Raw genomic sequence first — 27,964 nt, 5'->3', positions numbered from 1 at the left:
TGTGGGCCCGCCCCCGTTTCGTGATGGTGGTGGATTTGGATGCGCGCTGACGTGTTTAATACCTTTTTTTAATATGTGTATATAAATATCGCCACATACGCTTCAAAATTGAAAGCAATGTCTTCCACCGTCATGAATGTTGCCGGTGTTTGTGTGGATAACGTCGGTTGACCGAGTCGATTCGTCAATTTACGAGTCAACCAAGTTAGGATGGACGAAGTCAAATCTGTGTTCGACATAGCTTCTTTTGCTTGGAAACTTATATTGATGGGAGAGCACAAACGTTTCTTAGTCCAAGTTTGCATCCCCACACGCAACCTTACCATGAAACGTGTCCGCGTCTTCCAATAAACGCAAACAATTCAGATGTCAAGCTTATCCAAATTCCACACGCTCAGTTGACTCTTTGACAAGCCAGTAAGGCTTATATGCTTAGTTATATATCGCAGCAAATTCTTCAGCCTCACCACATCATGTCAACACCAATTTGATCACTCGATCATGTTCATGAGATCTTGCGTTTATTATTTCTTGGACCACAAAGTGGGTATGTTATTAATCTATCACCATTAGAAAGATTCTTGCAGGTCTCATCCCTGCCAAATGCACTTGCAACACCTTTTCTCCAAAGGCTATAGTTTTAACATACACTTTTGATTTTGGGAACCATAAGACGAGTATTTTGGTGAACTCTTCCATCACAAATCTCTCTCTCTCTCTCTCTCTCTCTCTCTCTCTCTCTCTCTCTCTTGCATGTTTTATGAGTAAATTTGGTGGGCAGAGACAAGATTCCCTTGCCATCACAGCCACACTTGAAGCAATCATTTATGGCACCCAAAACTAGCCAACAACATATTTCTGTTTTTTCCCTTCACTTGAAACCAAGAACCCACAACCACAGAGTACCTGCCCCAGCTACTCACTCCATCATCACTGGTAGGGAAGCTATGAGAATGGAGGAGGAGATGCAGATAAAACTAACAAGGATGGGACAACAATCTACTGGTGGGTCTTGTAGCTGATAAAGGGGCAAAGGCATCATGAATCTTGAAACCCATAGGAAACTTCACAAGGCAACCCACCAATCCACTCAGGTCAGCAGAACTTGCAACAGGATGAGATGGAGCTGTTCTGGCAATCAATGATGCAGAAAAAGGTAGGGATGAGAGTGACGGACTGGCCCCCAATGGACATGTAGAATTTTGTTCCAATAAAGAATTCTGGATCATCTATCTGCCACTGACTGGTCCAGTGTTGGTGGGCACACCCATTTCTTGTCCCATGTAAGCCTTACCCTCTTCAGGAACAGTGGCTGTTCAACACTACTCCACTCCACGGTCACTGATCCCTGAAACCTCTTCCATTCCGAACCACAGACGCCACAGTTCATTCCTGACATTCTCTGCGTTAGCAACATGGGTTTAGGATTCTAACCACTGTGATTCTTCAGGATCAAAAATGCACTTGGCATATGCTGCACTGCTAAATCATGGCTCCGGAGGCCCTGTTGGAGTCAAATGCCATCCAGCTCAGGGTGCAGTGAGTGTTGGGCAACTTCACTGGCGGGTGGTGTTCATCATGTCAGGGTTTGGACTGGTCGATGACATGGTGATTTGAAATGAGAGGAGCAGAACCCCAGCAGGACCTTAGTTTCTGTTCCATTTTGTACTGAAATCACCACTGATTTGGATGCTTCTGCTGCAATTTCTTCTGATGCTCAACTATTGTACAGTTTACCCTTTTGCTTCTCTTTCTACTCTCCTGTACCAAAGCTACTGTCCAATTATCAATGTTTGCAGCCAAGGTTATAGCTTGGAAGTTCTCTTCAAGATTGACACACAAGACCAGTGAAGAGGAATATTCATGGCATACTGCCAAAAAAACAAGACTAATTTGGCTTTTCGTTTACAACTTGAATGGATATTGTTCTCTCTCTTTCTCCTCCCCTCCATCAAGGTGCTGTACATAAAACAATTATTCCAGTCAGTGTTAACTTGGAAGTGAGAACAGTATACCAATGAAAAGGAATGCTCATGTCATACTGCCAAAGAAACTAACTTGGCTTTTGGTTCACAACTTGAACATTATTCTCCTTCTGCTCCCCTGCATTAAAGTGCTGTACATGAAATGATAATTCCAATCAATACTAACTTGGAGGTTTTTTAGGACCAAAGAAGAATACACCAATGAGAAGTAATACTCATCTCATACTGCCACAGAAACTAGTTTGGCCTGTAGTTTCAAACATTAATTGCCATCAACCACCCCAACTTGGAAGAAAGAGAATTGGTGGTTTCAGTGAGACTGATGGATCATGTGACCCTGAAAGCAAGCATTTCCTCACAAGGTGGGGTCCACTTCAGGATGTGATGGTAACAAAACAAAGGAAAAGAGATAAATTTGGTCTCCCCAACCTTCCCTTGCCACCTCAAGAAATGACCCAACACCAATCAAATCAAATGATGAATGCATTGCTCTGAGTCCTGTGTTTCAGTGGAACCATTCGCAAGAGAAAAGAAATACTCCAAAGCAGTTCCTGCTTGTGCACCAGTTCTGCTTATTATCTTGGTGAAGTTGATCCACCAATTCATGAACATGAGTTATGGCAAATTTAACACCCTCTGAAAGTTCATGGATAGAATAACAATTCTTCATATTATTCTTTCAACTGTCCACTTGCTATATCAAGGATTTGATGTGAAGGAAGAAAAGTAGGATAACATCTTAAACCACCACTTGGGTTTGACCACCCTTTCAGAAATAAGTTTGAATCAGAGATCATTCCCTTTCTTCTCATTTAACTTCTTTTCTGAACTCTTCATTGGATCATTTCTACAGGGGGGAAGAACAAGTTGAAACAAAGTAGCTTGTTAGAAAGTTGGGGTGAGGACCAGCCTAAAAACACCTTCTTCTTTTGGCTCTTAATGATGGAGAAGAGTGGCGAATGTTATATTCCCCTCCCCTCCCCTCCTCCACACAGCTGGACTCAGCCCCTCCTTTTCTTCTTTAGATGCCTCAACCTATAATGAATGCAGGCAGCTTAAACTAGTAACAACTACTGTGGACACCACTCAACAAGAAAGCATGAACTGCTCTGAGCCCCGTGAATTCATGTTCCTTTCTGGTTTCATCACCAGCTCAGAGCTTAAAGCATCCACTGACATCATTTGTTTAGTCCCAAAACAATCATTGATTGGGTGCAGATAAATAAAACATATTGGTGGTGTGACTTTGTCATGATAACAGGAATCTCCCTATAAAATAAAAGCCATAATTAAGCTGTTTGTTCGCATCTCAATGTGCCATAGTGCAAGAAAAAAACATCGACAACGATTTGAACTTGGTATCTCTATAAAGACATGGATGCGAATTCTATTATGCTGTGTGAGAGTTGACTGTGTCAAAAGAAAACAAATAAGGAGACTTGCATTGTTTGGCACAATACTATTGTGACATGTCTGGGGTTGCAGGTGTCATACCTTCTGTGATGCAGTCACTGTCGTGAAATAATGCTCCACCTAATCACAATCAAAGATTGAATGAATGGTTGCTGTGGTAATGATGTATCAAATGATCAGAACAAACCCATATAGTGGATAATCTAATAGCTGAGTATCAACTTTTAAAACCTTTCTTTTACAAATATCCTTAGATTAAAAAAAAAAACTAGTTGTAACCCCAACTTTGCTATTGATAATTTTTTTTATTTCATATAATCATCTTAAAATAATAGTAAAATATAATTTTACTAAACACAATCCCTCAATTACCAATCATACCTTTATTTTTTACATACGATCATCCCCTTGAGTGATAGCATCAAAATCATGGTTACATTACATACGATCATGTCTGACAATCACGAGAAGGATAAGAAGAAAGGAGAAGAAGGTAAAGAAAAAAAACTGTTTGGAATAGAACCGGGAAAGTATTAGAATTAAATGATAAGTTAAGAGTTTTACGATCAAAAGAATATCTTACAAATATTCAAAGTTCTTCAAATGAGGTTATAAATAATAAAATTAGATTGCCAATATAAATTTCTTCGATAAAAATAGGACTATCACAAATATTAATTTTGGATGATCTTTGAATAATATTAATTATTTTGATAATTACATCAAATATTAAAAAGAATTTGAAACTCAGAGCTAATCAAATCATATCACAAAAGAGGGTCGAAGCTTTACCCAACAATTGGAATCTCAATATCATTATAATAAACAATAATTAATCTGTAAAATGTTCACTTTTATAAGAATACTTGTAGTGAAAAACTAAGTTGGAAGGGCCAATAGATTTGGAGAAATACTTCAAGAGTATGAATAACTTTTTGAAGGCCAAAAAAAACATTCAATTGGAGGTAAGCATCAAGAACAAAATATCTGTGGTTATGTGGTGCTCATCTGCCTAGATCCGGCAAGAATCCATTGGAGTGATGGAAAGGTCAAGCAAGGGAATGATGCACTGGTGGCTGCAGGACTTGGGTGTTCAGAAAAGAGAAAGGTCCAGTTTTGGGTGTCAAAGATTTGGGCTGAGAAGAGGACAAACGACAACAGGCACCAACCACCATTCCGAGTTCTCCATGAGTGCCACACCTTTCTCGTTGCAAGATTTCCTTCTCTTGTCTGTCACATCACTTGTACCGTACTCGGTTTTGTGTGCCACATCCAGTTCTTGACAGCATCCCGTCCTTCGCTGAAGGAAAGAGAGAGTGAGAGCCCCATCCAATGTGATGTTTTAGAGAGGATTAGGTGTCCAGTCTCCCATCTTTTGCAGCGGAAATTAACTATAATTTTAACATTAAAAAAAAAATCCCAAATCCTAAAGCAGTAATGGAAATTACCTAATGACTTGTGGTCTTTGCTCACCGAGGGACCTTTTTTGTTTCACTGCAGCTCACTGCGAATGCACGGAGAGACAATTCTTGTCATCAGAAGCCATTACTGCATCAAAGAAGCCCACCACAGATCCTAATGGGATCCAAAGCCCAGAACTTCACAGGATTTTATGCATCTCTATTTCCACGCTCCTCGGCTGCACCATCAAGCTGCTGCAATGGCCATCCACAAAAGTCCTGATTGGCAACTGAAGGTATTAGACTGCCTACCTTATATAATTCTCCCTGATAAGTTGTCACGGACAAGTTCATGAGGCTCAATGATCTCATCTTGGACATGCAGGAGCACCTGAAGGATTGCTCATTGAAAGGTCAGGAGACTCTGTCCCAAGGAATCAATGCCTTCTTGGATCCTTACAGTGAAACAGAGCCATCCTACTAAGATGCCAGAGTAGTCCACAAGGTCCAGCACCTGAAGAGATGTAAGCTTCCCCATATCTGCAGGCATCTTGCAGACAGTAAGTCACGAACATGCCATTTCAAATCCAAAAGCCAAGTCGGAATGTGGTTGAGATCACAGTATGGGCTAAATGAATGGTCGACAAGTGTTTGGTTGCGTGTCCAAGCAGGCAAAAGTTTAGGACAGATTACAAGAACCCATAGTAAAAAGAAGGCACTAAAATGAAGAAGACGATCCTCTGAAAGAATCAAGTTCGAGGATAACTCATGTATGCGTAAACATGTCAAAGCTTGTGAGGTTGGAGGAGTGGGCTTTAGTCAAGTTGCCTGCAAAGAGTTCAAGGAGAGGCTAAAATCCTGGAGCCCAACAGATGCAGGCTTCAGGGGACTGCCCCGCACAACATCGTTAACACTCATATTATCAATCGACTACATCCGTCGGCCCTCCACCAATACCAATTGGGATTTGGAATAACGCGGAAGGTAAATTATATTGCAGATCAGCAAGGTTTTTGATGCTTCACAGTATGCGTTCCATGATATAGGTATCGTTGAATTAACCATGAGATTGAAGTTAAACATGATCCATCCAAGATTATCTCTTCAGGAAAGATCTGAAAGCATGGAAATCTACAGGTAAGACAGATAATGATTACAAATAAATCTTTCGTCTTACATAGTGCGCAGTACCCCTGAGTCTCGATCCACAGCTTTCTAGTCAATTAAAGTAATCTCTTAAGCAAAATTTGTGATCTCAGTCTTACCCATTTCAATCTCAAGTTACCAAAATGGAATTTTGATCATCCTTGATCTACTCATTTCGACTCAAGCATCGAGCAATCAAATTGAGTTCAGAAAAGAAAATTTCTTATCCATATGACCGATGCAAAATATGGAAACAAGTTAGGGCTTAGCACCGATTCGTAGAGAAGAAAGGGCAGCGGAGGAAGGACCAAGCCCTCGGCGTCGGAGACAGAGACCGCGGAGAGGCGGAAGAGGTGCTCCTCCGTCCTCTCCGGCGACCATCTTGCTCGCTCGTCCGATAGCGGCCTCCGTTTGGCGCGGGAGATTTTGGGGATCACATGTTACTATTAGTGGGCGAATTTATTCCTACTTATTGGACGGTCGAGATTTTTTCTTGATCGAAGGCCACTGATCTGTGAACGGGTTCGGGTTGGGTGAGGCTTCGATCGATTGCAATAAGATTCTAAATCGGGTTCGGATTGGGTGAGGCTTCGATCGATTTCAATAAGATTCTAAACCTTTACACTTGAGGTGGTGTCATCCTTTGTCTCCCATTATCTAATAACATTATATTCCTACCATCATCAAATCCATGAAAGTAAATCTTGCACTCATGCAAGAAAAAGGACATTGTCATCCAATTTGAATATTTAAAGTGGATGATATGCTTCTCTCTGCATCAGAAATATATATCTTATTTCATTGGCCATTGTGATTGGCCTTCCTGGGATCCATGTTTCCAATTCCTCAGGCAACAGATGTAGTTTAGTGGAGTAGAGTAATCAAGCATGGCCACCGAGATCACAGTAGGGGGGAAGGGGTATTTGGCATCAAATGAGTAGGGAATCATATCTTACGACTGAACTGCCTTCAAACATAGCATCATATCATAGGGTAATTGCTGTGTGGATATCCAAAGGTCAACCCCTATCAGTCTTTCTTCGGTAGTCAAACCATGTATGGATTGAGCTTTACAGTGCTTTTGAGAATTCAAGTAATTGGGCTGCATCATTATTGCGTATCTTTTGAAATGAACAGCATCTTTATCATATTCCTTTCCCCTAAAAACAAGAAAAGACTGCCATTAGTGACACTGAGTTGATCTGACATAGATGGCCCTTTTGGCCATCACAAGATGCAAGTGGGTCAGTAAACCTTTAATCGATTAGTGATGATAATAATAGAAATATTGATAACAATCATTGAAAAAAACTTATCGAAGAAGTAAAAAAGTTTAAATACATTAACATGTACCTCTCCTATTTATACAGATTAGGAGGAAGAATTTTCCTCAACAGAATAGAAAAATTTCCTCGTATAGTTGGAGAAAATTTATCTTCTATCATGCCTCCGCAAGATGGTGCTCCTGTCAATTATACCAATCTTGAATCGATGCAAAGAATGGTTTACGAACGAAAGTCGTGAGTAGAGCAAGAGCAGATCGCTACTGCTATTGCGATTGCTGTTGCTGAGGGCATAGGCATTCCTTTCATTCTCCTCAAGTCGGTCCTTCGTTCTTCTTAAGTCCATCGATTGTTGGCAGATCAACGAAGACTATCACGGTAAGGAAGATAAGGATTGACCGTGAAGCCTTTTAGGAATTTAGCTACATCGGCGTTGGTTGCTGGCCGAAGATAGCTTCGCTTTTCTCATTGTTCTGATATCATAATGATAATAATAAAAGATAAAAATAATTATTGAAGAAACTTTATTAAAGAAGTAAAAAATCTTAAATATATTAATATATCCCTCTCCTATTTATACGAGGAAATATTTTCATTAACAAAATAAAATGATTTCCTCATATAATTAAGAAAATCTTATCTTCTATAATCGAAACCTCAAATAAACTATTGCCTAGACTCACTTATCACCAACGATATGTTCGGGTCGAGCCATCATCAAGTCATGCATGCTCTTCCACCTCACGTCGTAACCCGGTGGTGGGTAGGAAATCACAAGCAATTTGCTGACACTTATGAATCGGAAAGGCGGTCCCATGAAGGGGATGACTTCTTTCCATCCCCACAATCGAAGGCGTTGTGGAAGACCCAAGATGCCATCGACATCCATTAAGGCTCCATCTTACCTTCCGGTGGCCGAAAGGGTCACCTCCTCCATGGAGCCATGGAGAGAGAGAGAGAGAGAAAGGGTGTCATTAGAGAAACGGACATGAAAACAACATTTAATGATAAAAAGTAATTGGGGTCGATTCCGACGTCAATGGAATGGTGCGTGTCGCCACGTGTCGGCCGGAAGTGTCGTTCGGCCAGAGGGCATCTCTCGGTCCCCCCTCCCATGACAAGGAGACCATGTCTACCCTAATGATTCCAAAGCCAATGGCCTCACCAAGCAAGTGCATTCTTCTAACGAGTTCAGTGTAGCCATTTCCTAGGGACGAGAGGCATTCACAATCGAAAGAGATGTTGTTGTTGTTGTTCATCATCGCCCTCGTCAACAAAGCTAATCATAGGCAAATATATGCTCTTGTTTGTGGCCTATCTTAAACGTTTCCGCAATGCTTATCCTTGACATTTTCTCCGAATCAGCATCGATAATTAGTTCAGCATACAAAGTTCACCGTTTAGCTTCAGAAAAAGTCAACAGCTCAAGTTGAGTGTGCCATCACTTTTTTTTTTTTTTCTTCATCTTTCTCGCACAAATCATTTCTTTTTTTTTTCCTATCCGTTTAGACAATTAATTTACCCAAATGCTTTCAATAATATCAATATTTTTCAAGCATATAAGCCAATCGTAATTGTTGATCGACTCTGATCTTCTATCGAAATCCTAAAAATGATGAATTATACTTGAGCGAGACGAAATCATTGAAAATTTTAATTGACTTGCCCAATAAATTTAATTTATTAAGAATTATCATATATTTTTTCCTTCCTTAATAATAGGCTAACTCACATATACTTAAAAAAATAATTAATCATTTCTTATTATTTTCTAAACTTTTTATGGTAATTATAATTTTTATTTCACTATAACACTCAAGCTTATAGATTAATTTTTTTTTAAAAAAAGAAGAGAAGAAAATGACATAATCTTAAGATACACAATTAAACTGATTGTAGCGTAAAAGACGAATACATTAAGTATGACTACACACCAAAACATCTCCTACAAAACGATTCGAATAAAGGAGACGGTCACGTTACGAGAAGGAAACACAAGAGGGTGGTGGTGATGGTGCCTTATCAACGTCCAAACAGGAAAAAAGATATCCCCTTAGCTTTCATGTATTTAATCTTGTATGGACTATCCCCACAATATCTTGACCATCCTATTTTAGTGGCAAAGATATCACTTTATGGTGTGGATTTATTTACACACACCCGCAATGATATTAGAATATCATTCATTAATTTAATGGCACCTATAGATATAGATAGGGATTATGAGGGGCCACGTTTAATTAGGACCTAATCAAGTCCTCCCCTCCTCCCTTCTCCCTATTCCACTCCTTTCCTTTTTGTTTCCTCTCTCTCCTTCGACTCCCTCCCTTCCTTCCTCCCCTTCTTAAGGGTATACATGCCATGGACGCCTAAAGGAGCCTCCATAACGGCGCCCTCCCAATTCCGTTAACTCTCCGTTAAACATTTACGTGGGTTTTACGACGACGTTGTGATCTCCTGCGGCTTTTGGCCATTCTTAATGGCCAACGCCGTCGACACGGCGGGTTCCAACGGCGACGACGGCGCAGGAGGAGGAGGAGGAGGAGGGGCGCGGCCTCCCCGTCTGCCGCGGTGGACGAGGCAGGAGATACTGGTGCTGATACAGGGGAAGAGGGTGGTGGAGAGCCGGGGCAGAGGGCGTGGAGCCGGGCGGGGCGGCGGCGGAAGCGGGGAGATGGGGGCGGCGGCGTCGCCGGTGGAACCCAAGTGGGCGTCGGTGTCGTCGTACTGCCGCCGGCATGGGGTCGACCGGGGGCCGGTACAGTGCCGGAAGCGGTGGAGCAACCTCGCCGGCGACTTTAAGAAGATAAAGGAGTGGGAGGCGAAGGGAAAGGAGTCGTTTTGGACGATGAGGAATGATCTCAGGAGGGAGAGGAGGCTGCCGGGGTTCTTTGACCGGGAGGTGTACGACATCCTCGACGGTGTAGCGGTCGCGGAAGTGGAGGCGGAGCCCGCCGCGGAGGAAGAGGAGGAGGGGAAGAAGGGGCTTGGGCGGACAGCGGCGGCGGGGGGCGAGGAGGAAGAGGCGGTCTTTGATAGCGGGCGGACCGCAGCGGAGGATGGACTGTTCTCGGACTTCGAGGAGGAGAAGGAGGCGGAGGACGAGGACGAGGATACGGCGCCGCCACCACAGCCGGTGGCGGCCGTGCCGATATCGGGTAATGGTTCTTTAGATGGATTAGTATTGTTCTGCCTAACCTTGTTGTTTAATCGACAAAGATTTAAGCTTTTCTTTTCATTGACATGCAGAAAAGAAGTGCGAATCATCTCAACATTGGAGGTCTGATGAAGGTAATGGCTGTTGCTCTCTCTTTTCCTGTGCAGTTCTACAAGCTTTTGTCACTCCTCTCAATCATTTGTAGACACTTGAATGCTAATTCTTTACGTTATTGCACATTTCATGCTCTGTGAAATGTATTCGATGGAACAATTTAGAGTTCTATCTGTTAGCTCTGTCTCGGTAAAGTAGTATACTATTTTGCTCGGTGTTGTATGTGCTTTTCTCTTGTTTCCTAAGCACCATAGGAAAACTATCAGGCAAACAGAGTGCAGAAGGGTAACCAAAGAAAGAATTAAGATTGTGAACCTCTGCAATTGTTTTGGCAGAAAAACTACCATAGATTCATAGTAAAGAACTCCAATTTTTTATGGGAAGAGATAGATGTTAGAAGAACCATTGAATACTCTGTTATACTCTGTCCTGACATTACAATTCAAGATTTGTTTCTTTTATGAAAAATGTTCAACATATATGTGTTATTTTAGTGTTGTCATGATTATTCACTTTGTCTATCGATTGCCATGCAAGATAAAGATAGATCTATCATAGTAATTTCATGAGATATCAAAAGCTTGCTGTGGCTAAGAATCTGTACTCGAGATGAGATGGGAAATGAATGCTATGCTCATACATAAATACATCTGTAAACTAATTGTTAGTGGTTTCCCTCTAAGCTTCCTGCTTAGATGGATTTCAAATGTTCTATTCTTAGCTTATAATATTTAGGTAATCTCCGTTGTACATCGGATCTTCAAGGAGAAAATCTAAACCAAGTCTAACAATCTTGGATGGGCCTCATTAATCAATCATTCAAGTTTCCAATGAGCACTAAGCTTTAAGAATTGGCTCGGAGTGTTATGTTATGGGTTTTGGAATTTACTTGATTGGCTTTAATCGTGCAGCTACGGCAAAAGATAAACCACAAGCTGAGAACCCCGGGAAGAGCTCTCCATCGCGAGGAGGACAGAAGAGAAGACGAACATCACCAGATGAAGCTGAAGACAGCGATCTACAAAGTAGACTGATTGAAGTCTTAGAGAGGAACAGCAGAATGCTGACGGCCCAACTAGAAGCTCAAAACATGAACTGCCAATTGGACAGAGACCAGAGGAAGGACCAAGCTAATGGCTTGCTCGCCGTTCTCGGCAAACTCGCAGACGCTCTCGGCAGAATAGCTGACAAGTTGTAGCAAATCTCCGTCCCAAGATCATCGGAGGAAACTTTGTCGATCTTGATGGAGGTGGGTTGAGAATGCGTCTAGTTGGTGTCTCAGAAAAACCAGCTTGTGAATTGGCTCCGGGAATGTAAAGCTCTGCTCCTCTTTCTTTGGAAGTGATAGGGTCGATAGGGTGATTACTTACAGAGAAATGAGAATTTTGGCAGCTCTGCGGTTGCTGTCTTGTGATCGGAAACTGCTGTCGACAGGAACACAGGCTGTGTCAAATTGATTTCTTCAAGTTCTTGTATAAACTTAGTGGAAGTTGAAATTGTAGCGAGATGACAGATAAAACAGTTAGAGCAGTTTATTATTTCGGCAATCAATGATTTCTCCTATATTTTGGGTATTAATTGTTGCTTTGAATTCAGATCAGTTCTGCTTAATGGCTAAACCAAATTATATACCGTCTGTATTGTGTCTCGTAAGCTTCCGCGTTGAGGCATCGATCGGTATGGATTCGGATCCTCTCCAACCTCCAAACCGATGGATTTGATCACGAAAACGAACGGCTGAGATGTGAGAACAGGGGAATGAAGGACGGAGATATGACGGTTGAAGGAGTGACCGGATCCGCATGAATTGGAGAGGATCCGAAACATCAAAGCCCTCACCCGAATTGCCGTCGCTGCAACGGCACAAGGCTCTCCCGTAGGTCGGGATCGCTTAGAGATGAAACGGGTCTTCGGCGCCAAGAAGAATAAGGAGCCGCCGCCGACGATCCAGGACGCGACCGACAAGGTCCGACCTCTTTTTAACCCTTCCTCTTCTTCCGGCTCTTGAAAGAACTCTGCTTTACCGATTTCTTTGTGACGCCCCTTGTGATATTATAAGGTCTTCTGCTAAATTCCGTGACCTTCATGATCGTAAGTCGATGTTCTTCTGTTTGATGCATACCCATTTCGATTCGTCCCCTCTTCCATGTTGTCCCCACCCAATCATCACAATCGGAAACAAAGGTGTCGCAGGTGTGATAATTTGAATGGTAACATGTAACTACTTGTTCTTTTTATACTTATTTTACACATCCTTCATAATCCAGCATTATAGTTAGTACTAAATCTTACTTTTCGTTCTGGAAGTCCTTGAATATGAACTTAATCAACTGTAGCCTGCTATATATCTAGTTCATGCTGAATGGAGACTTGGGACATGTTGTTTCTTGTGCTTCATTGTATGATTCACTAATAATATGGTTGTTTTTGTTTTCTGATTAATAGAAGGGGTGTCACAGTGGATGAGAAAATCAAGAAACTTGATGCTGAATTAGCTAGATACAAGGAGCAGATTAAGAAGGCTCGACCTGATCCAGCTCAAGAAGCTGTTAAAGCTCGAGCGATGAGGGTCCTTAAGCGAAGGAGAATGTAGGTTACCTCTGCCTTCTTAGTTTTCACATAAATAGGTAGCTTGTTTGACCGAATTGTCTGCTTGCAGTTCTAATATTCTGATAATATTGTTCATGTTCATAATTGTGGATGGTTCTATCCCCAAAACACATTCATGGGATGTACTTAATTGTCAATCCTATATGAGTTCTAGGTATATAGATAACATGTAATTGCATATTTAATAGATTAATTTGGAAACTATAATTTGATCGTAGATGTAGCATGGTCTTGACTGGAGGCAAAGAAAGGGCTTTATCGTGGGAACTTGGCCTCCTTATATTTAAGGTTTCCTTCGAGGGCTCTGCTGGGTTTGAGCTTTTCTTGTAGCTCCTGCTTTGCACTGTTGAGATAGAATGAGTTAAATAATTTGCATTATCTTACAAAGTAAAAAATATATGCTGGTGATATTTCTGTGCATCACTATCTTTTGACCTGTTGCATGAATATGCACAAATATATTCACTGACTGCAAATTTCACTTCCTTTTTCCTAGGTATGAGGGATAGCCTGACATGCTGCATAACCAGACATTCAACCTCGATCAAGTTGCCTTTGCCACAGAGGGAATTAAGGATGCTGAACAGACTGTCTGTTTTACAAGCTTTTACCACAATTTTATTGTCTGAAGAGTGTTCCCTTTGCTGATACACCAACATACCATTGACTTCTACAGATGTCAGCACTGAAGTCTGCTAACAAGGAGTTGAAAGGGATGATGAAAATTGTGAATACCTCAGACATAGATGTATGTAGGTTATATTTTCGTATGGTATGCTAGTATGTGCTAAAAGATTTTATGCCATTTCTACTTTGAACCAAGTTTTGTCCAAGACTATGAAAATGCAGTATTTGGTACTACAATTGGTGTCTGAATTCATTTTTGGAATACACAGAGTATGCAAGACAAGATGATGGATTTGAGTACAGAAATCCAAGAATCTTTGGGAAGAAGCTACAATGTTGCCAATGACATTGATGAGGAAGAACTAATGGGAGGCATGGTACCATGATAATGTTACATTACTTGTCTAAGTTTGTCGTTTTTATTAGGCGTTGATGCGTTGTGTCATTTTGCATAGGCTAGAGTTTATTTCAGCATGATATTTGTGCAATTCATTGTATCCAGTTTTATTTTTTGGTTTGGATAAGCATGATATTTGTGTAATTCATTGTATCCAGTTTTATTTGTTGGTTTGGATAATCAATGCAGAGCTAGATGCGCTGGAATCAGACATGGTTGCAAAGATGGAATCTGATGCAATTCCATCCTATCTTCAACCTGATACGGAAACGGATCTGGATGCAAAACTCAACTTACCTGCAGCTCCAACAAGCAATGCTGCGGCAATGCCCAACAGAGCGAGGCAGCAGGTATATCCATCACTTGGTGATAGTGAAATCATGGAACAAAATACATGAGCATTGGACAAAGATGATTTCTGCCAGGAACATGTGGAAAATTACTTGCCTTTTAACAATTTACATGCCATTGAATACCAGATAAATCTGTTAATTTTATAGTCTCCAAGAAATCTGTTGATGTTATCCTTGAAAGATGATTTTGGTTTGCATTAATTGCGTTGTTCTGATGCATAGAAATCTGTTAATGAGCATTCCATCCATCATGGATTTGTGGCATGCTGAAACTTTTCGTTTGTTCTGATGCAGACCGAGGATGAACTAGGTTTACCTGCTGTACCCCAAAGCTTCTATACTCAGTTAAAAGAACACTGTTCACAGAATGGCAAAGCTCATATTCATGACAGCCACAATGTTCTTCATATTTACAGGTAAATCTACCCATTTCATGTGCTACTTCTGGTGGTGCAACATAGTCAAGAGTATGATGATCATTTGGAGCTGAATTCAACATTTTTTTTTTGACTGGAAATTGTAGTTAACTTAAAGTTAGGAAATTAATAGAATGTTTCTTTCTTTTCAAAAGATAATAAAAGAAAGTAAATCTTCATGTGATGCTTGCTGGAGAACACATCCCACTTTGAATTGTTACCTGAAGCTAACTGATTCAATCATTCTGTGATTTTTCTCATGTTCTATTTTGATCCTATCCACAAGCTAGTGTGTTTTTGTATCCAATGAAATATGATGAATTGGGAATCATGACACTTGCATGGTTGTCAACACTTTCCTATTTATTATCTGATAGACACCTTAATGAAATGTTACGATGTAAGCTTAAGGCTAGAGACTCTGAATTGAAATGTTATGTCAAAATTATGTTGTGTGAAGGTATATATCAAGTTTCTTTTAATATTTAAGTTGATAGAAGTTGAAGGTGAGAATGAAAAGATTGAAAAAGTCTGAAGAAGATTTTCGAAGAAACAACCCCACGACCTTAATAATAAGCAATCAAAAAAATATTTTTAAATTATTTCGTGTTAGAATTCATGTTATTGTGACAAGATTCATGCAATTTTGATCTTGTTCTGTTTGTCAAGTTTTGATTGTTGATGAATATTCGCTATATCAATCGATAAATTTGTTTTCAATGTAAGATAGAGACTGAGATGCATCTTAGTTGATTTAAGAATTTAAATATTTCTGATATGTTTTTTGTTGTCACTTAGTGAGTGCATTACGGGTATATGGACACACATATACTTAATACTAAATTGACTGGATAATTGCCTTCTAAATGACTAAGGATGGAAATATCATCATAGAAATGTACAGAACGACTGAGCTTAATTTCTAACCCTTTTTTTTTGGCTTAATCATTAGTAGGACATACATTATGGGTATATGGACATACATATACTCCCCGATACCGTTCAGGAAAGACGAAGGAGAATCCTACCGTCACATCTCCGTCAGGACCGACGGCACCTCCTCCGCCTCCTCCAGTCGAAGATGGCGGCAAGCAGACAGGGCCCTCGCGGAGCCCCGTGATCCCGCAGGAGATTCGACAACCGGGCGCGGAAGCGGTCTTCGCCGCGTCCCCCGAAACCCCCCCGGCCGGCCGGCGTTCGTGCCGAGGCTGATGGGGCTCGAGGACCTGTCGGCCCTCACGGTTGCTGTGACACCGGAAGCGGCGGGAGCTGCAGCGGGCTCTGGAGAAGTGCGACGAGGACCTCAGTACCCTGAGGCGGATCATCGAGGCCGTCCGCTTGGGGGAGATCCACGCTAAGGCGGTCTCCTCCTCCGTCGGTTCGGGAGGGCCGATCAAATCGGACGGCCTGGATGCATGGGAGGAGTGCGACGGCGAGCAGCCGAGTCCCCCGTCTCGGTCCTCGACGCGATATCGTCGCCTCGGTATCGGTCAAAAAGACGCCCAATTGGTAAGCATCAACCCAACCTTTTTACCGGCTACAGAAACGTGCGTTACGTTACATGGCACCAATCTCGATGTAGAGACCAAGGATACTACAGCCGTCGGATCCAGGATGGTGAAGCCATCACGTCTGGGCTTTCTCTTCGTGGGTGAGCAAATCCAAAGACGGCAAAAGCCAATAATGCACCGAACGACTGTGCAGGAGAGAGTTACAATAATGCACCGAACGCTGCCAAGTTGATCGAAGCGATGCCGTTGGTGGTCGAGCCGACGGGACGAGAGATCATGACGATGGTCGAAGGCGTTCGGCAACAGTGCTGGAGGAGGAGGAGGAGAACAAGCCGGACGATGGCGGAGTCCGTGGAGGAGGTGTGGGAGGTGGCGAGGGTAGGGGTGTGGATGGAGTGTGTAATCTTGAGGGAGTTGGTGGTGGAGTTGTTGGGGTGGTGTTGCAGGTTGGGACTTGTAGGAAGAGATTATACTTTGACTTGCATGTTTGATTGATCCATGAGGCTCAAAAAATATGTATCATTAGGTGATTGGCATCAGACCTGTTTCTGCATTACCTTTGCAATGAAGCACCATTTGCAACCCTCAAACAAGTGGAAACTCCTAAAACCCACTCGCATAACCGAGCCAAAAAAGGAGAAGGAAGGGACGACTTGAAAGTCCTCACCCCCAGCTCGATCCTCGGAGCTTAGACAGACAAAGTCCAACCAAGAAAGAAAAAAAGAACCGGTTCTTGATCGGAACCCCCTTGTTGGTGTAAATAACTTTAAGTCGTGGCCTCGGGGTCGACGCGGCTCGGTTCGGGTCCGCGGCTCGGTTCGGGTCCGGATGACGGGGATCTCCCTGGGACGTTTTTCGAGACTGCTGAGGCTCTCGAGACTACTGAGACGACCGGCTGCGGTGGTCCGATCAGGACGGAGTCGTTGTTTCCTCCGGACAGGAACTCCTCGCCTGCACGTCCAGTGAGGACCTTCGGCTTTGCACATGCACAAAGGTCGGGTCGAGGTGCTCGGCCCGACCCCTCCGATGATCAAGTCAATGATGTGGATTGGTGCGGTGTTTTCCTGTGTCTCTTTCCCCTTTTCTCCCTTTCTTCCCCCGGCACTTAGAACGCGAGGGTATTTATAGGGAAGTTTAGTGTTACCCGATGTGCCTGTCCGCAGGGAGCAGGATCGTACCTCTGATGGTGTCTGACATCACTATTGACGTGGCATGAGAGATCGAGCTTGAGCGGTCGTTAATGGGTCTCAGCCTATGTTCTGATTCGTTTGTCCAGGCTCTGTCAGGTTGATCGAGGCGTGAGCTTGGTCTGGATCAGCTAACGTTAGCCGAGTCTTGTCGCCATTTATTACCCTCATCACCCTTAAGAATGAGAATGAAACGGACGGAGAAGGAGAAGGGACGACCTCGGGGTAAAAGAGCAGGTTAGGGCGGGAGCGAAGGGGGAGAAGGAGAGAGAGGAAGGGGCTTGAGAGAAAGAGGAGAAGAGGCGGCGGACGAAGAGGACGCGGAGATGGGGAGGTAAAGCCGGCCGCAGAAGCGCCATCGGCGGTCGTGGCCTTCAGCTGCTCGACGCAATGTTTCCCCCGCCCCATGCTTTTCGGGTTTTGCGCTCTCTTTTCTCAAGTGCAAGTCCAGAAAAGAGGACAGTGACCGCCACTCCTGGTTCCTACGCTCTGCTGTGTTCACTCTGGGTGGTCCATGTGTATGGTGCAGTGATGAGACTGTTCGTTTGCTTTCAGTTCGAGTTGCCCAAGAATCGAAGTTTGATGAGACTCTCGACTCTCGACCAAAGGTGTTGGAGAGCTGCCGCCGTGATGATGATTGGGCTGGTCATGAGGATGTAATATTCTTGTGGTAGGACTGGAACTGCTTCGCTGCATAATAATGGCTGTCCTTCAATTTGGGTACAGTGGCGGTAGAGTTCCCTGATTCCTGGGATTGGGTTCTGAGCAGGAACAGTTCTCTTACCACATTCATCACGTCTGCATTGTTGTACTGTAACTTAATCTTTTGTGCTACCTTTTTAACGAGTCTGCTTCCATCAGTCCAAGCTTTTAAGAATAGAAGACTAACCAATGCACTCACTTTCTTGCCCACTATAAACTCCTCATGACAGTCGTAGAAGGGTGCGGTAATTGGGTTTGTCGGACACTCGGTGGTACTAGTATGCAGTTACCCTCTGTTTTGGATCTTTCCGGCAGTGGTTTTCCGGCCAAAGATTGGATTTTGGTGAAGCGTCGGAGCTTCCGAGGATAAGGCGAATTTGAGGTAATTCTTGGTAAGCGTAGCTGTGCTTGTTTAGGTAATTCCTCCTTTGCACTTATTCACCATGTTGATATTGTGGCAAAGTTCTTCCTTTGGAGTTGAAACCCAGTGATGCTGGAATGGAAGATGGTGTCTTCTTAAAGTGGACAGCGGAGTTTGGAAGCACACTTCAGAACTGCGCGATCTTGGGTGGAACGAGGATGGAACGCAGGCCTGCTTCAGCCAATCTAAAGGGTCAGTAGAAGACAATGGGAGCATACCAGAATGGGAGACGTGCCAAACACTTGAAATCAGATAAGTAGAACATTAAGACCACAAACGATGCATACGTTTTCTTAGAACGAAGAAAGAACTACAGCAGAGATACCCGCGAATAAAAACCAGGACAAATCCAAACGAGGTAAACTGCGGGCGGCCGTCAGTTGTCGACGGACAGCTTCCGCCGCTTGTATCGCACCATCACTTCCCCTTTGACCCCGACGACCATGGCCTTCCAGTTGTTCTCGGGGAAGGGAGATATCAACTCGAACTCGAAGTTCCTCAGCAGGTGGCTCCATATCGCCTTGATCTGCAAGTAAGCAAAAGGCTCCCCCAGGCATCCATGTCGCCCGCCCCCAAAGGAAATGTAGGAGAAGGCTCCCGCAGCCTTGTCTTCCTCCCTCCCGGCCGCAAACCTGTCAGGATCGTACGTATCCGGGTCCTTGTAGATGTGGGGAAGCCGGTTGGCGAAAGCTGGGGATGTCGCTACGATGTGGCCCTTGGGGATGTCGTACTCTTTCCCTTCTTTCGTCGTGACGGTGAAGTCGTCGTGGGAGTAGCGCAGCAGCATTATCAACGGAGGATGAAGCCTCAGAGCTTCCTTGATGCAGCGGTAGAGGACGTCCATCTCGGACAGGATGTCATGGTCCAACTTATTCCCGTGCCTCGCCATGATCTCCTTCTGCTCCTCGATGGCGGCCGAGAAGAACTGCTTGTGCCGGAGCATGTAAGCCCCGGTCCAGGTGGAAGTGATGGAGCTGGTGTGCTGCCCCGCGAAGAGTGCGGCAATGAGCAGCCCTGTGATCTCGCCTTCCGTGGTGGAGCGGCCGTCCTTGTACTTTGAGTCGATGAAGCACTGCAACATGTCGTCCTCTGATTTGCCGGAGCTCTTGCGTGACCTGATGATGGTGGAGAAGATCTCGGCGATCCTGGCACGGGCACGATCGCGTCTGCGGTGGGCGGGGATAGGGAGGTAGGGGAAGATGACGCTGATGGGGCGCATGCCATTGTCGAGGTCGTGGAAGAGGGCAGAGACATCATCGAAGAGCTTGTCCCTGACCTCCCTCCCCAACAGGCACCGGCTTGCCGTCAGTATGATGAGATGCTCGAGCTCGTACTTCAAGTCCACCGTGCCGCTGTCTCCCCATTTGGAGAAGTAGCCCTGCAGAGAGCACCGCCAAGCATTACCGATCACATAGTTCATGCTAATAACAACAATCTGGACTCCAGCAAAATCTTGTTCTTTCGATCAGATCAAAATGTGAGTGTCGATCGAATCGACCATTAGAGACAAAAGGATTACCTCGGCCTCGACGACCATCTGGTCCACATAGCTGCGCAGCTTGGTCACCCGGAGCGCCTCCGTGAAGAACCGGAACTGCTCCTGCCGCACCGAGTAGTCCACGTCGAAGACCACGCCGGGGCCGAAGGTGGGCACGTTGAACTGGTACACCTCCTGCTGGCTGAGCTGTGCCTCCGGCGCCTTGAAGAAGTGCCCGGACACCTCGGGCCCGATGAAGAAGCTGATCTTGCGATTGAGGATGTTGAGCGTGAACACGCCGCCAAGCTTCGCGTACTCCTCCCGGATCATGGGGATCGGGCCCCTCATGAACCGCAGCAGCCCGCCGACGACCGGCGGAGCCGAGACCGTCGGCGGCAGGCGCTTCCCAGACCTGGGCGCCAGGACAGAGGCGACGAGCTTCGCCAGGACCAGGGTCGCCGCCAAGAGCAGCCCCGCGGCGAAGAGCTTGTGCTCCGCAAGATCCATGGCGCCCAAAACTACAATCTGAAGCAAGATTCGACCTTTAGCCCAAAAACCTTGGGATCTTTGTAGAATAAGCAGAGATTTAGATCATTGTCAAGAACTTGAGATTAACTGAACAAAGACGAGGGTGTTGCAGAGAAAAAGAACTCAAGAAATCAGAGTTCAAATGCAGGATTACCTGTGATCGGGAAGGGGGGAAGGGGTTGGAGAAACAGCGAGATATGGGTAGGTAGAGAGAGATCAGAGAGGCTTTAAATAGCAGCTGAGGCCGCTCAGATCTGGGAGAAAACGACAGAGGAGAAGAGGAGGGAGAGGAGGGATTAGGGAAAGAAGGAACAGGGGGCGCAAAACCGCAGTCCGAAGGTGGTGGCTTTGCTTTCTCTCATATGAATGAATAATATTTATGAATGGTATTTTGGTTGTGTTTTAATGAAATTTGTTGGACTAATGTAAATGGCAATTTGATATCAATATAACTTATAAGGTTAAGTTGTTTAATTATACATCAAATCCATTATGTGCCACTTTTATTTTTCTAATAATATATATATATATATATATATATATATATATATATATTCATGTCATGTTTCCGGTAACTCTATTATCGACTCATAATATCATGATCTTCGATCGTCTTGATCAATGATGTTGAGTATTATGACTAAGTATATTTCTCTATGAATTAGAATTTTTGAGGTTTTTTTTGGTAGATAATTATATATTTTAATTTAATGATTCATCAATAAAAAATTAATTTGTGAGTTGAAAGGATTCTCGTGAAGAATAATCCTTTGTTAATTTTATAGCTCAAGCTCATACATCTTTTTTTTTATAGACACTAATGTTAAGAAGTTAAAATATATTTTAAATTATTTTTATAAATTAATATTTTATTTTTTTAAATAAGATTTAATAGAATTATAGTTTAAAAATTAAAACATAGTTTGAAAGATCTAAAATATGTCTTACCTTTTAAATACAATTAAATGAAGTTATAGATATTAAGGACTCTTGTATTTTACATCTATAAATTATTTTGTGCTATCAGATTCACAAATCAATTATTTTACAAGGTGATAATCAAAGCATCTTAAAATTAGCTATAAAATCTAATTTGTCATGAAGATGAAATGTAAATACAATATAGTATATTTTTCCAAATGACTATTTGAATATCTTTGAATCATGTCACTTATTTCTAAAAATATACTTTAAGGAGGTGTTAATATCTTATCTTTTAAATAAGATTAGATAGAGTTACAAGGATAATAAATTATTAGTTTAAAAATTAAAATATATTTTGAAATATCTCAATTTTATGTCTTATCTTTTGAATAAGATTAAATAGAATTATAGAGATTAAAGACTCTTATATTTTACATATATATATATATATATATATATATATATATATATATATATATATATATATATATATATATATATATTCAAGCCTCAAATATTAAAGTCTATATGGTTAAAGTCTAAAATCATTTAAAATTTATAACTATATTATCTTGGGCTAGTAATAACTTGTTACTATTATTTGAAAAAGGATTGTACTCGTATCTAATCCCTCTATTTCTTCGTATTAGAACCCGTAGTAGTACGCTACACAATGGGATGTGATCGAATTCATTTTATCGAGCACAAGCAGACAATTGAAAATAACATTAATACTCTTAAATCATAAATTTTAATTTAATATTCTAATTTCATCCGGGGTTACTTCTAAATTATCCTATCGCTAATTGCATCAGTTGAGGAAAAATAAAAGAAGAAATATCCTGTTCTAGGAAGAAATATTGGGGTTCAAATTGGAAACGGCTGTCACTCAATGGCATAGTCTTCTTCTAAATATTGTGGCTTACAGAGCATGTCGAGCACTGTCTCCTACTTTCATTTAGATAGAGTCCTTTTTACTTATTGAAAAGGTCAATTTAAAATGACATTAACTATATTGAAAAGGTATTTATTATTTTAATCGTGCTCATCCCAAATCAAATTAATTGTTTTCTTAATTCGATTTAAATGGATTGGGTATACGAAAGAAATACAAACACTCTTTTTTTTTTTTTTTTGAAACAAGTATTAGTTGAAAGCCAAAATTTTCAGATATGATTAGAATGCTCCGTGTAATTAAATTTTTTCTTTATTTTAATTCATTTAAGCACGAATCGAAGTTCAAATTAGGTACATATTTTTAAAATAGAAGTTAAACACATAATTGAAAATGATATAATTATTGTAATTTTTAAGTATAAGATTGAAATCGGTTTGACCTCCAACAATTTCAATTTGGAGGCCTTTTATTTTCTTCAAATATTACACATAAAAAGTCATGTCCTGATTTATAATAAAAAAACTTTTTTAAATGGACAACCATTTTCCTTTGGATTAAAAAAACTTTTATCATATTATTCTCTCTTTTATTTTAATTTATTAAACTAATTCACTAAAATGATTCTCGTTTCTCTCCTCATATTATAAGAGTGACAACAAACGCGTACTGAAACTATCGATACTTTCTCGAACGATCCCAGAATTGCTATTGTGACTTCAATCCAAAAAACTCTCTCGGAGCCCCACGAGTAATGACAAAGATAAATGAGTGAAAGAAGAAAAAAAAAAATGAAGAAGATCGAATCAGTTTGATCATATAATAAATCGAATGATTATTATTTTATATAAAAATAAAATAAAACTATATACATGGATTTATTTTGAAACAATTAAATCGTTCCGACAATTATTACATACTCACTGGATAGGGGATAAAGTCGTTCAAGCATGCATACGGGATAAGGATGGATGGATGGATGATCCCCCAAACGTGTGAAGCATTACTATTACTGTATCGGCCTCCTCCTACTAAACAACAACAACAACACACAAACACACCACAAAGGCAGGAGGGCAGTACGCCCACAGACTTGGTTTTGCAGTGAGGTTGAGTGGGTAGGTAGGGATGGGGATTGGGATCTCCCTGCAAAGATGCCCTCCTCGGATGCAATGAAATATACATAGATTCCTCCTGCTCGACTGTCGTCCATCCATGTGATTACATGTGCAAGTTTTCTCTCTCTAAGAAATATATATATTATTATGAACATAAAATTTTAAAGGAGAAATAGATAGATAGAGAGAGAGAGAGAGGATATATTTATGGTCTTTCCACATGCACGTGCCAAGTGGAAGTGTTGCGAAGATCGTGTCCTTATCACATGCTTTTGTCTTCGTTATTTATTTTTTTATAAAAAAATAAATATTTAAAATTTTATCTAATTGATTTTGAATCTCATGTGTTTGATCTATTTAAAGGGAATTCATGAAAGTATTGAAAAATAATAATAATAATAATAATTGATTAAGCTTATTTGAATAATAATAATAATAATATTTTTTTTTCTTTCGTCAATACGATGGATTTTTTATTTATTAATCATGATAATTACTCGAATAGAGGGTGATAGATTATCATCGAAGATGAATAAACAATGAGCACATATAATCGCATCCCCTTGTCGACTCAAATCTAAATAGATATTACTATACTAACCCGGTTGAATGAATTAAAAGATGTATGGATTAATTTTATTTTTTGGTATGATTTTTCTGCAAGTATTTAAGTATTTACGTAAGACGACTATTGTTTTTGTTAGTAGATTGTTTAGATTTTTCTTTAGCTATGATGGAATTCCAAGTTGACTTTCATTCTTCTCTTTTATGTCAAATAAAAATTTTGAAGTATAATTCTGTAAGGGATCGAATACATTCGTTGCCATTGACAATTAAGAGAACATGTAGAATTCTCCTTTCTTAATCATCTATGTGACACCCATATGACATATCAATCGACAATTAAACTCTCAATATCTTGGATTCAAACTAATCGTAGTGGGCTATCGACGACATGATTCATAGCCCCATGGGCCAATAAAGGAATGTCTTTTAGTCAAAGAAAAAGAATTCAACCTTCTTCTCGTGAAAGCTTTTTGTTCGATAATGGAAAATGAATTTTTGTTGAATATAACAATAGAATAAAATTTATTTTAGTACTTACCCATAAAAATGCAAATTATCAGAGATATTCATGTATTAAAAATATAATTCTTAAAATAGATTTTTAGTTGTTTAACGTGTCGAGTCACGAGTCCAACCTCGAGAGATAAATGGGTTCAACTATATCATAATAAACTTAAATTGGTCTATCTATGTTAGTGGTAATATAGGACTTGAGTGGTTCAACGAGCTCTGAGCGAGTTAATATATCGACAGCCTTTTATAGAATACATTGAGAATTAGATGAGAGAGAGAGAGAACTAACCCATAGGAATGATTTTATAGGATTATTATCCATTGATTAAATATGAAGAGTTGTTCCAACTATAGTAGATGTTGAGCTGATAATGACATGATATTAATACGCCTATGTGTTAAATTTTTTATTTTTTATTCCATTTCAATTTGCTTTACTATATGTATTTCCAATACAAGTAAACTTCGTCCAACTCGATCCCCTTAGTAACATTGTTTTAAATAAAAATTCATACAAGTAGGATACGAGGATATTTTCCTATATTGTATATAAAACCTTATGTTCGTGAAAAGATAGTTCCGTTGATTTTATATTCTTAATAGGTTTCATAAAAATTATTCATTCTAATAAATTTATGACCCATCTAATTTGATCATATGATTGAAATGAGCTATTAAATATAGTATATTTTTGGAATAATATAGATTCATTGATTCTATATTCTTAACAAGCTTTATAAAATTCATCCATTCTAACAAGTCTATTATCTATCTAAGTAATAGTAGTTATGTGAGGATATTTTCATATTTTTTTTCCATTTCAATTTGCTTTACTCTATGTATTTCCAATACAAGTAAACTTCGTCCAACTCGATCCCCCTTAGTAACATTGTTTAAACAAAAATTCATAGGATGTGAGGATATTTTCTTATGTTATATATAAAAGCTTATAATCATGAAAAGATAGATAGTTTTGTTGATTTTATATTCTTAATAGGTTTCATAAAATTTATCCATTCTAATAAATTTATGACCCATCTAATTTGATCGTATGATTAAAATGAGCTATAAAATATAGATTCATTGATTCTATATTCTTAATAAGCTATTTCATTGTATAATCGGAATAAAATTATTGGTTCAAAGTAATAATAGTTATGACTCTTCCAATCATATGTTCATTAACCTCTATATAGAGTTAATCGGGGGACCCGAGAGGTGATGGTTTACCCTATGATATGGGAGCCCGTCAATCTAGTGATACTATTTATTCATGAATGTGAATAAGACCGTATTGTCTAATAACACATTAGGTTAGGATAACATAATAGCCTTAGCTTAATGACAATATCGAAACGAGGAAAGGCTTCCGGTTGGATCTCACGTTCAAATCTAAATGCATTCCGACATTCGAATTCATATTCCACTAGATTCAATGTACCGCCCGGGAATTCTCTGCAAACTCCAAGTAGTCTTTTTCCACGAGATAGAAAGCCAAAGCATGATAACATGTTTTTGGTAGAAGACAAGTCTCTCGGAATCATTCACTCCGAGCTGATTCTTTTTTATCTCTTGGAAACATGCATTGAACCGAAGCTTCCTCGAAGAAACAAGATCATGATCTTACCATCAACTCACCCAAAGCAAATTGGCTTACATGCATGCATCGTGCTCGGCCACCACCACTCGCATGCACGTCTCCACAATCGTTTGCTTGGTTCAATGAACATTAGATGCGTCATCGATCATACATGCGTTGATGGAACAACGCAGAGGATACAGACACCATTCTCATGTGTTCCTTTCATGAGCCAATCGATAATAGTTGAACTCCAAAAGGTAGGATGATAGCCATAATAGTTTCTCCGTGTCTTGTTGCTTTCCTTGATGACTTGCTTTATGTCCACTACGAAGAGGAAGGATTTGATTCCACAAGAATAGGCACCCCTCATGCTGTGGAGACCGTATTTATTATCATTCCTAATATATAGGAAGATATTTCACATACGCAATAAGGCATTATTAATCTTTTCTAGTTTTTCTCATGTTTTCATTTCCTAATTAATACATAGGAAGATGTCAACTCATAATAGAAATATGATTTTAATAAGGGTTAGTAAAAAAAAAATGATTTTTAATCTTTTGACGATGAGATCTAACATGAGATATAGATCTTCGGTTCCACGTGGAACCAGGAATCCGCTGTGGATCTTGTCGAGCTCTGGTTGGGCTATTTCATGGGCCCCCTATCTTGTCAAGTACCTACAGCACGACTTACGCTCGAACTGCGATTTGACGCGTCGTACGGTAACGTTAGCCGGATCGATCATTAGGAGCGTATCTTCGAGCCGTAATCGAGTTCGACCATCAGCCTCGTCGGCGGCTCGCACGAATTCCAAAGTCGATTTGTCTGTATCAACCTTGTGTTCCACACCGAAACAAGTCACGAGAACCGTAACTGCTGCTCCACCTGTTCCGTTGTCACGGCGCCTCGGTCATCGTGGGCGAGCACGAATCTAGTGACTTGCCCGAATCGTAAAGCGGGTAGTGCTGGATTTCTCGTGCTCCTCGGACCCACTCAGCCGTTTCCATCGTTCCTTTGTTTTTGTTGGAGCCGATTAGATGCGAATGCACTGCATGTGTGTCCGACTTCCTATGGATGTTTGATCACGATCTGTGTGCCAACTACCATCTCCAGATCTTTTATGTCTCCATCATGCATCATCCATCAACGGCACCATATGCCATCAGGATTGCATACTTTTGTTTTGGGAAAGAGAAGCAAGGCATCGTTTCCTTATCCCCCTTGAAGGCGATGATCCACTGGCTGACAAGAACTCAGGCATCAGCTCATGCTTTACCTGTTCGTCTAATTTCCTTTTCAGAGGAACCATAGATGTTGGAGGAAGAAACAACATTATATACATATAGAGAGAGAGAGAGAGAGAGAGAGAGGGGCCGGTGGTTTCATTAGTGCTCTGAGGAGCTCACAATGGTGGTCTCGGCAGAGGGTTGAATGATCCATGTACGGGGAAGCAGCGCCATCGCAGGGGCACCTGCGGCGTCTGCCCCCCGCAACGTGGGCTCGTCACCCACAGCAGCAGAGGCGGCAGCGGCAGCAGGAGGTGGAAGAGGGAAGAGGATGAGGAGGAGCAGCGTCCGGTGTGGCCAAGCGGGGCCCGGCACTTGAATCCAACCAGGTGCGGCTGTTGGTGGTCCT

The 27,964-nt window shown here is 41.2% G+C and overlaps 3 protein-coding genes and 1 long non-coding RNA gene across 5 annotated transcripts; 2 read left to right on the top strand and 2 right to left on the bottom strand.

Annotated features, from left to right (window-relative positions):
• Positions 1-4,194: 4,194 nt before the first annotated feature.
• On the bottom strand, positions 4,195-6,370 carry LOC135624153 (uncharacterized). Its single transcript, XR_010491599.1, has 2 exons — positions 4,847-6,370; positions 4,195-4,698 (listed from the first exon to the last, which is right to left on the bottom strand). It is a non-coding gene; the product is annotated as an uncharacterized LOC135624153 (long non-coding RNA).
• Positions 6,371-9,472: 3,102 nt separating this feature from the next.
• LOC135624678 (trihelix transcription factor ASR3-like) lies at positions 9,473-12,061 on the top strand. The gene is made up of 3 exons (XM_065128540.1): positions 9,473-10,385; positions 10,477-10,518; positions 11,410-12,061. Exons 1-3 carry the CDS (start codon positions 9,707-9,709, stop codon positions 11,694-11,696), a joined length of 1,008 nt encoding a protein of 335 aa, XP_064984612.1. The 5' UTR covers positions 9,473-9,706; the 3' UTR covers positions 11,697-12,061.
• Positions 12,062-12,205: 144 nt separating this feature from the next.
• On the top strand, positions 12,206-16,623 carry LOC135624679 (uncharacterized). 2 transcript variants are annotated; one of them, XM_065128543.1, is made up of 9 exons: positions 12,206-12,464; positions 12,944-13,087; positions 13,605-13,698; positions 13,785-13,856; positions 14,005-14,112; positions 14,322-14,482; positions 14,780-14,901; positions 15,857-16,410; positions 16,484-16,623. In XM_065128543.1, exons 6-8 carry the CDS (start codon positions 14,345-14,347, stop codon positions 16,257-16,259), a joined length of 663 nt encoding a protein of 220 aa, XP_064984615.1. In that variant the 5' UTR covers positions 12,206-12,464; positions 12,944-13,087; positions 13,605-13,698; positions 13,785-13,856; positions 14,005-14,112; positions 14,322-14,344; the 3' UTR covers positions 16,260-16,410; positions 16,484-16,623. The 2 variants fall into 2 exon arrangements, with proteins under 2 accessions (XP_064984615.1, XP_064984614.1); XM_065128542.1 differs by having other exon boundaries at positions 15,854-16,410.
• A 2,356-nt stretch (positions 16,624-18,979) lies between these two features.
• LOC135624677 (obtusifoliol 14-alpha demethylase-like) lies at positions 18,980-21,040 on the bottom strand. The gene is made up of 3 exons (XM_065128539.1): positions 20,882-21,040; positions 20,242-20,724; positions 18,980-20,100 (listed from the first exon to the last, which is right to left on the bottom strand). The coding sequence occupies exons 2-3, from the start codon at positions 20,704-20,706 to the stop codon at positions 19,099-19,101; spliced, it is 1,467 nt and encodes a 488-aa protein (XP_064984611.1). The 5' UTR covers positions 20,707-20,724; positions 20,882-21,040; the 3' UTR covers positions 18,980-19,098.
• Positions 21,041-27,964: the final 6,924 nt, after the last annotated feature.

The sequence above is a fragment of the Musa acuminata genome, chromosome BXJ2-10 (assembly GCF_036884655.1).
Source record: "Musa acuminata AAA Group cultivar baxijiao chromosome BXJ2-10, Cavendish_Baxijiao_AAA, whole genome shotgun sequence".
NCBI classification, from domain to species: Eukaryota; Viridiplantae; Streptophyta; class Magnoliopsida; order Zingiberales; family Musaceae; genus Musa; species Musa acuminata.
Note: the sequence above shows the minus strand (reverse complement) of the source record. Positions and strands in the feature narration are given on the sequence as shown.

Excerpts from the sequence above, each read along its gene's own strand:
- LOC135624679 (XM_065128542.1), top strand. The coding sequence starts at position 14,345 with ATGGTTGCAAAGATGGAATCTGATGCAATTCCATCCTATCTTCAACCT. Across the intron at positions 14,483-14,779 it reads CCAACAGAGCGAGGCAGCAG|ACCGAGGATGAACTAGGTTT; the intron begins GTATATCCATCA and ends GTTCTGATGCAG. Across the intron at positions 14,902-15,853 it reads AATGTTCTTCATATTTACAG|TAGGACATACATTATGGGTA; the intron begins GTAAATCTACCC and ends CTTAATCATTAG.
- LOC135624678 (XM_065128540.1), top strand. The coding sequence starts at position 9,707 with ATGGCCAACGCCGTCGACACGGCGGGTTCCAACGGCGACGACGGCGCA. Across the intron at positions 10,386-10,476 it reads GGCGGCCGTGCCGATATCGG|AAAAGAAGTGCGAATCATCT; the intron begins GTAATGGTTCTT and ends ATTGACATGCAG. Across the intron at positions 10,519-11,409 it reads ACATTGGAGGTCTGATGAAG|CTACGGCAAAAGATAAACCA; the intron begins GTAATGGCTGTT and ends TTAATCGTGCAG.
- LOC135624677 (XM_065128539.1), bottom strand. The coding sequence starts at position 20,706 with ATGGATCTTGCGGAGCACAAGCTCTTCGCCGCGGGGCTGCTCTTGGCG. Across the intron at positions 20,101-20,241 it reads AGATGGTCGTCGAGGCCGAG|GGCTACTTCTCCAAATGGGG; the intron begins GTAATCCTTTTG and ends TGCTCTCTGCAG.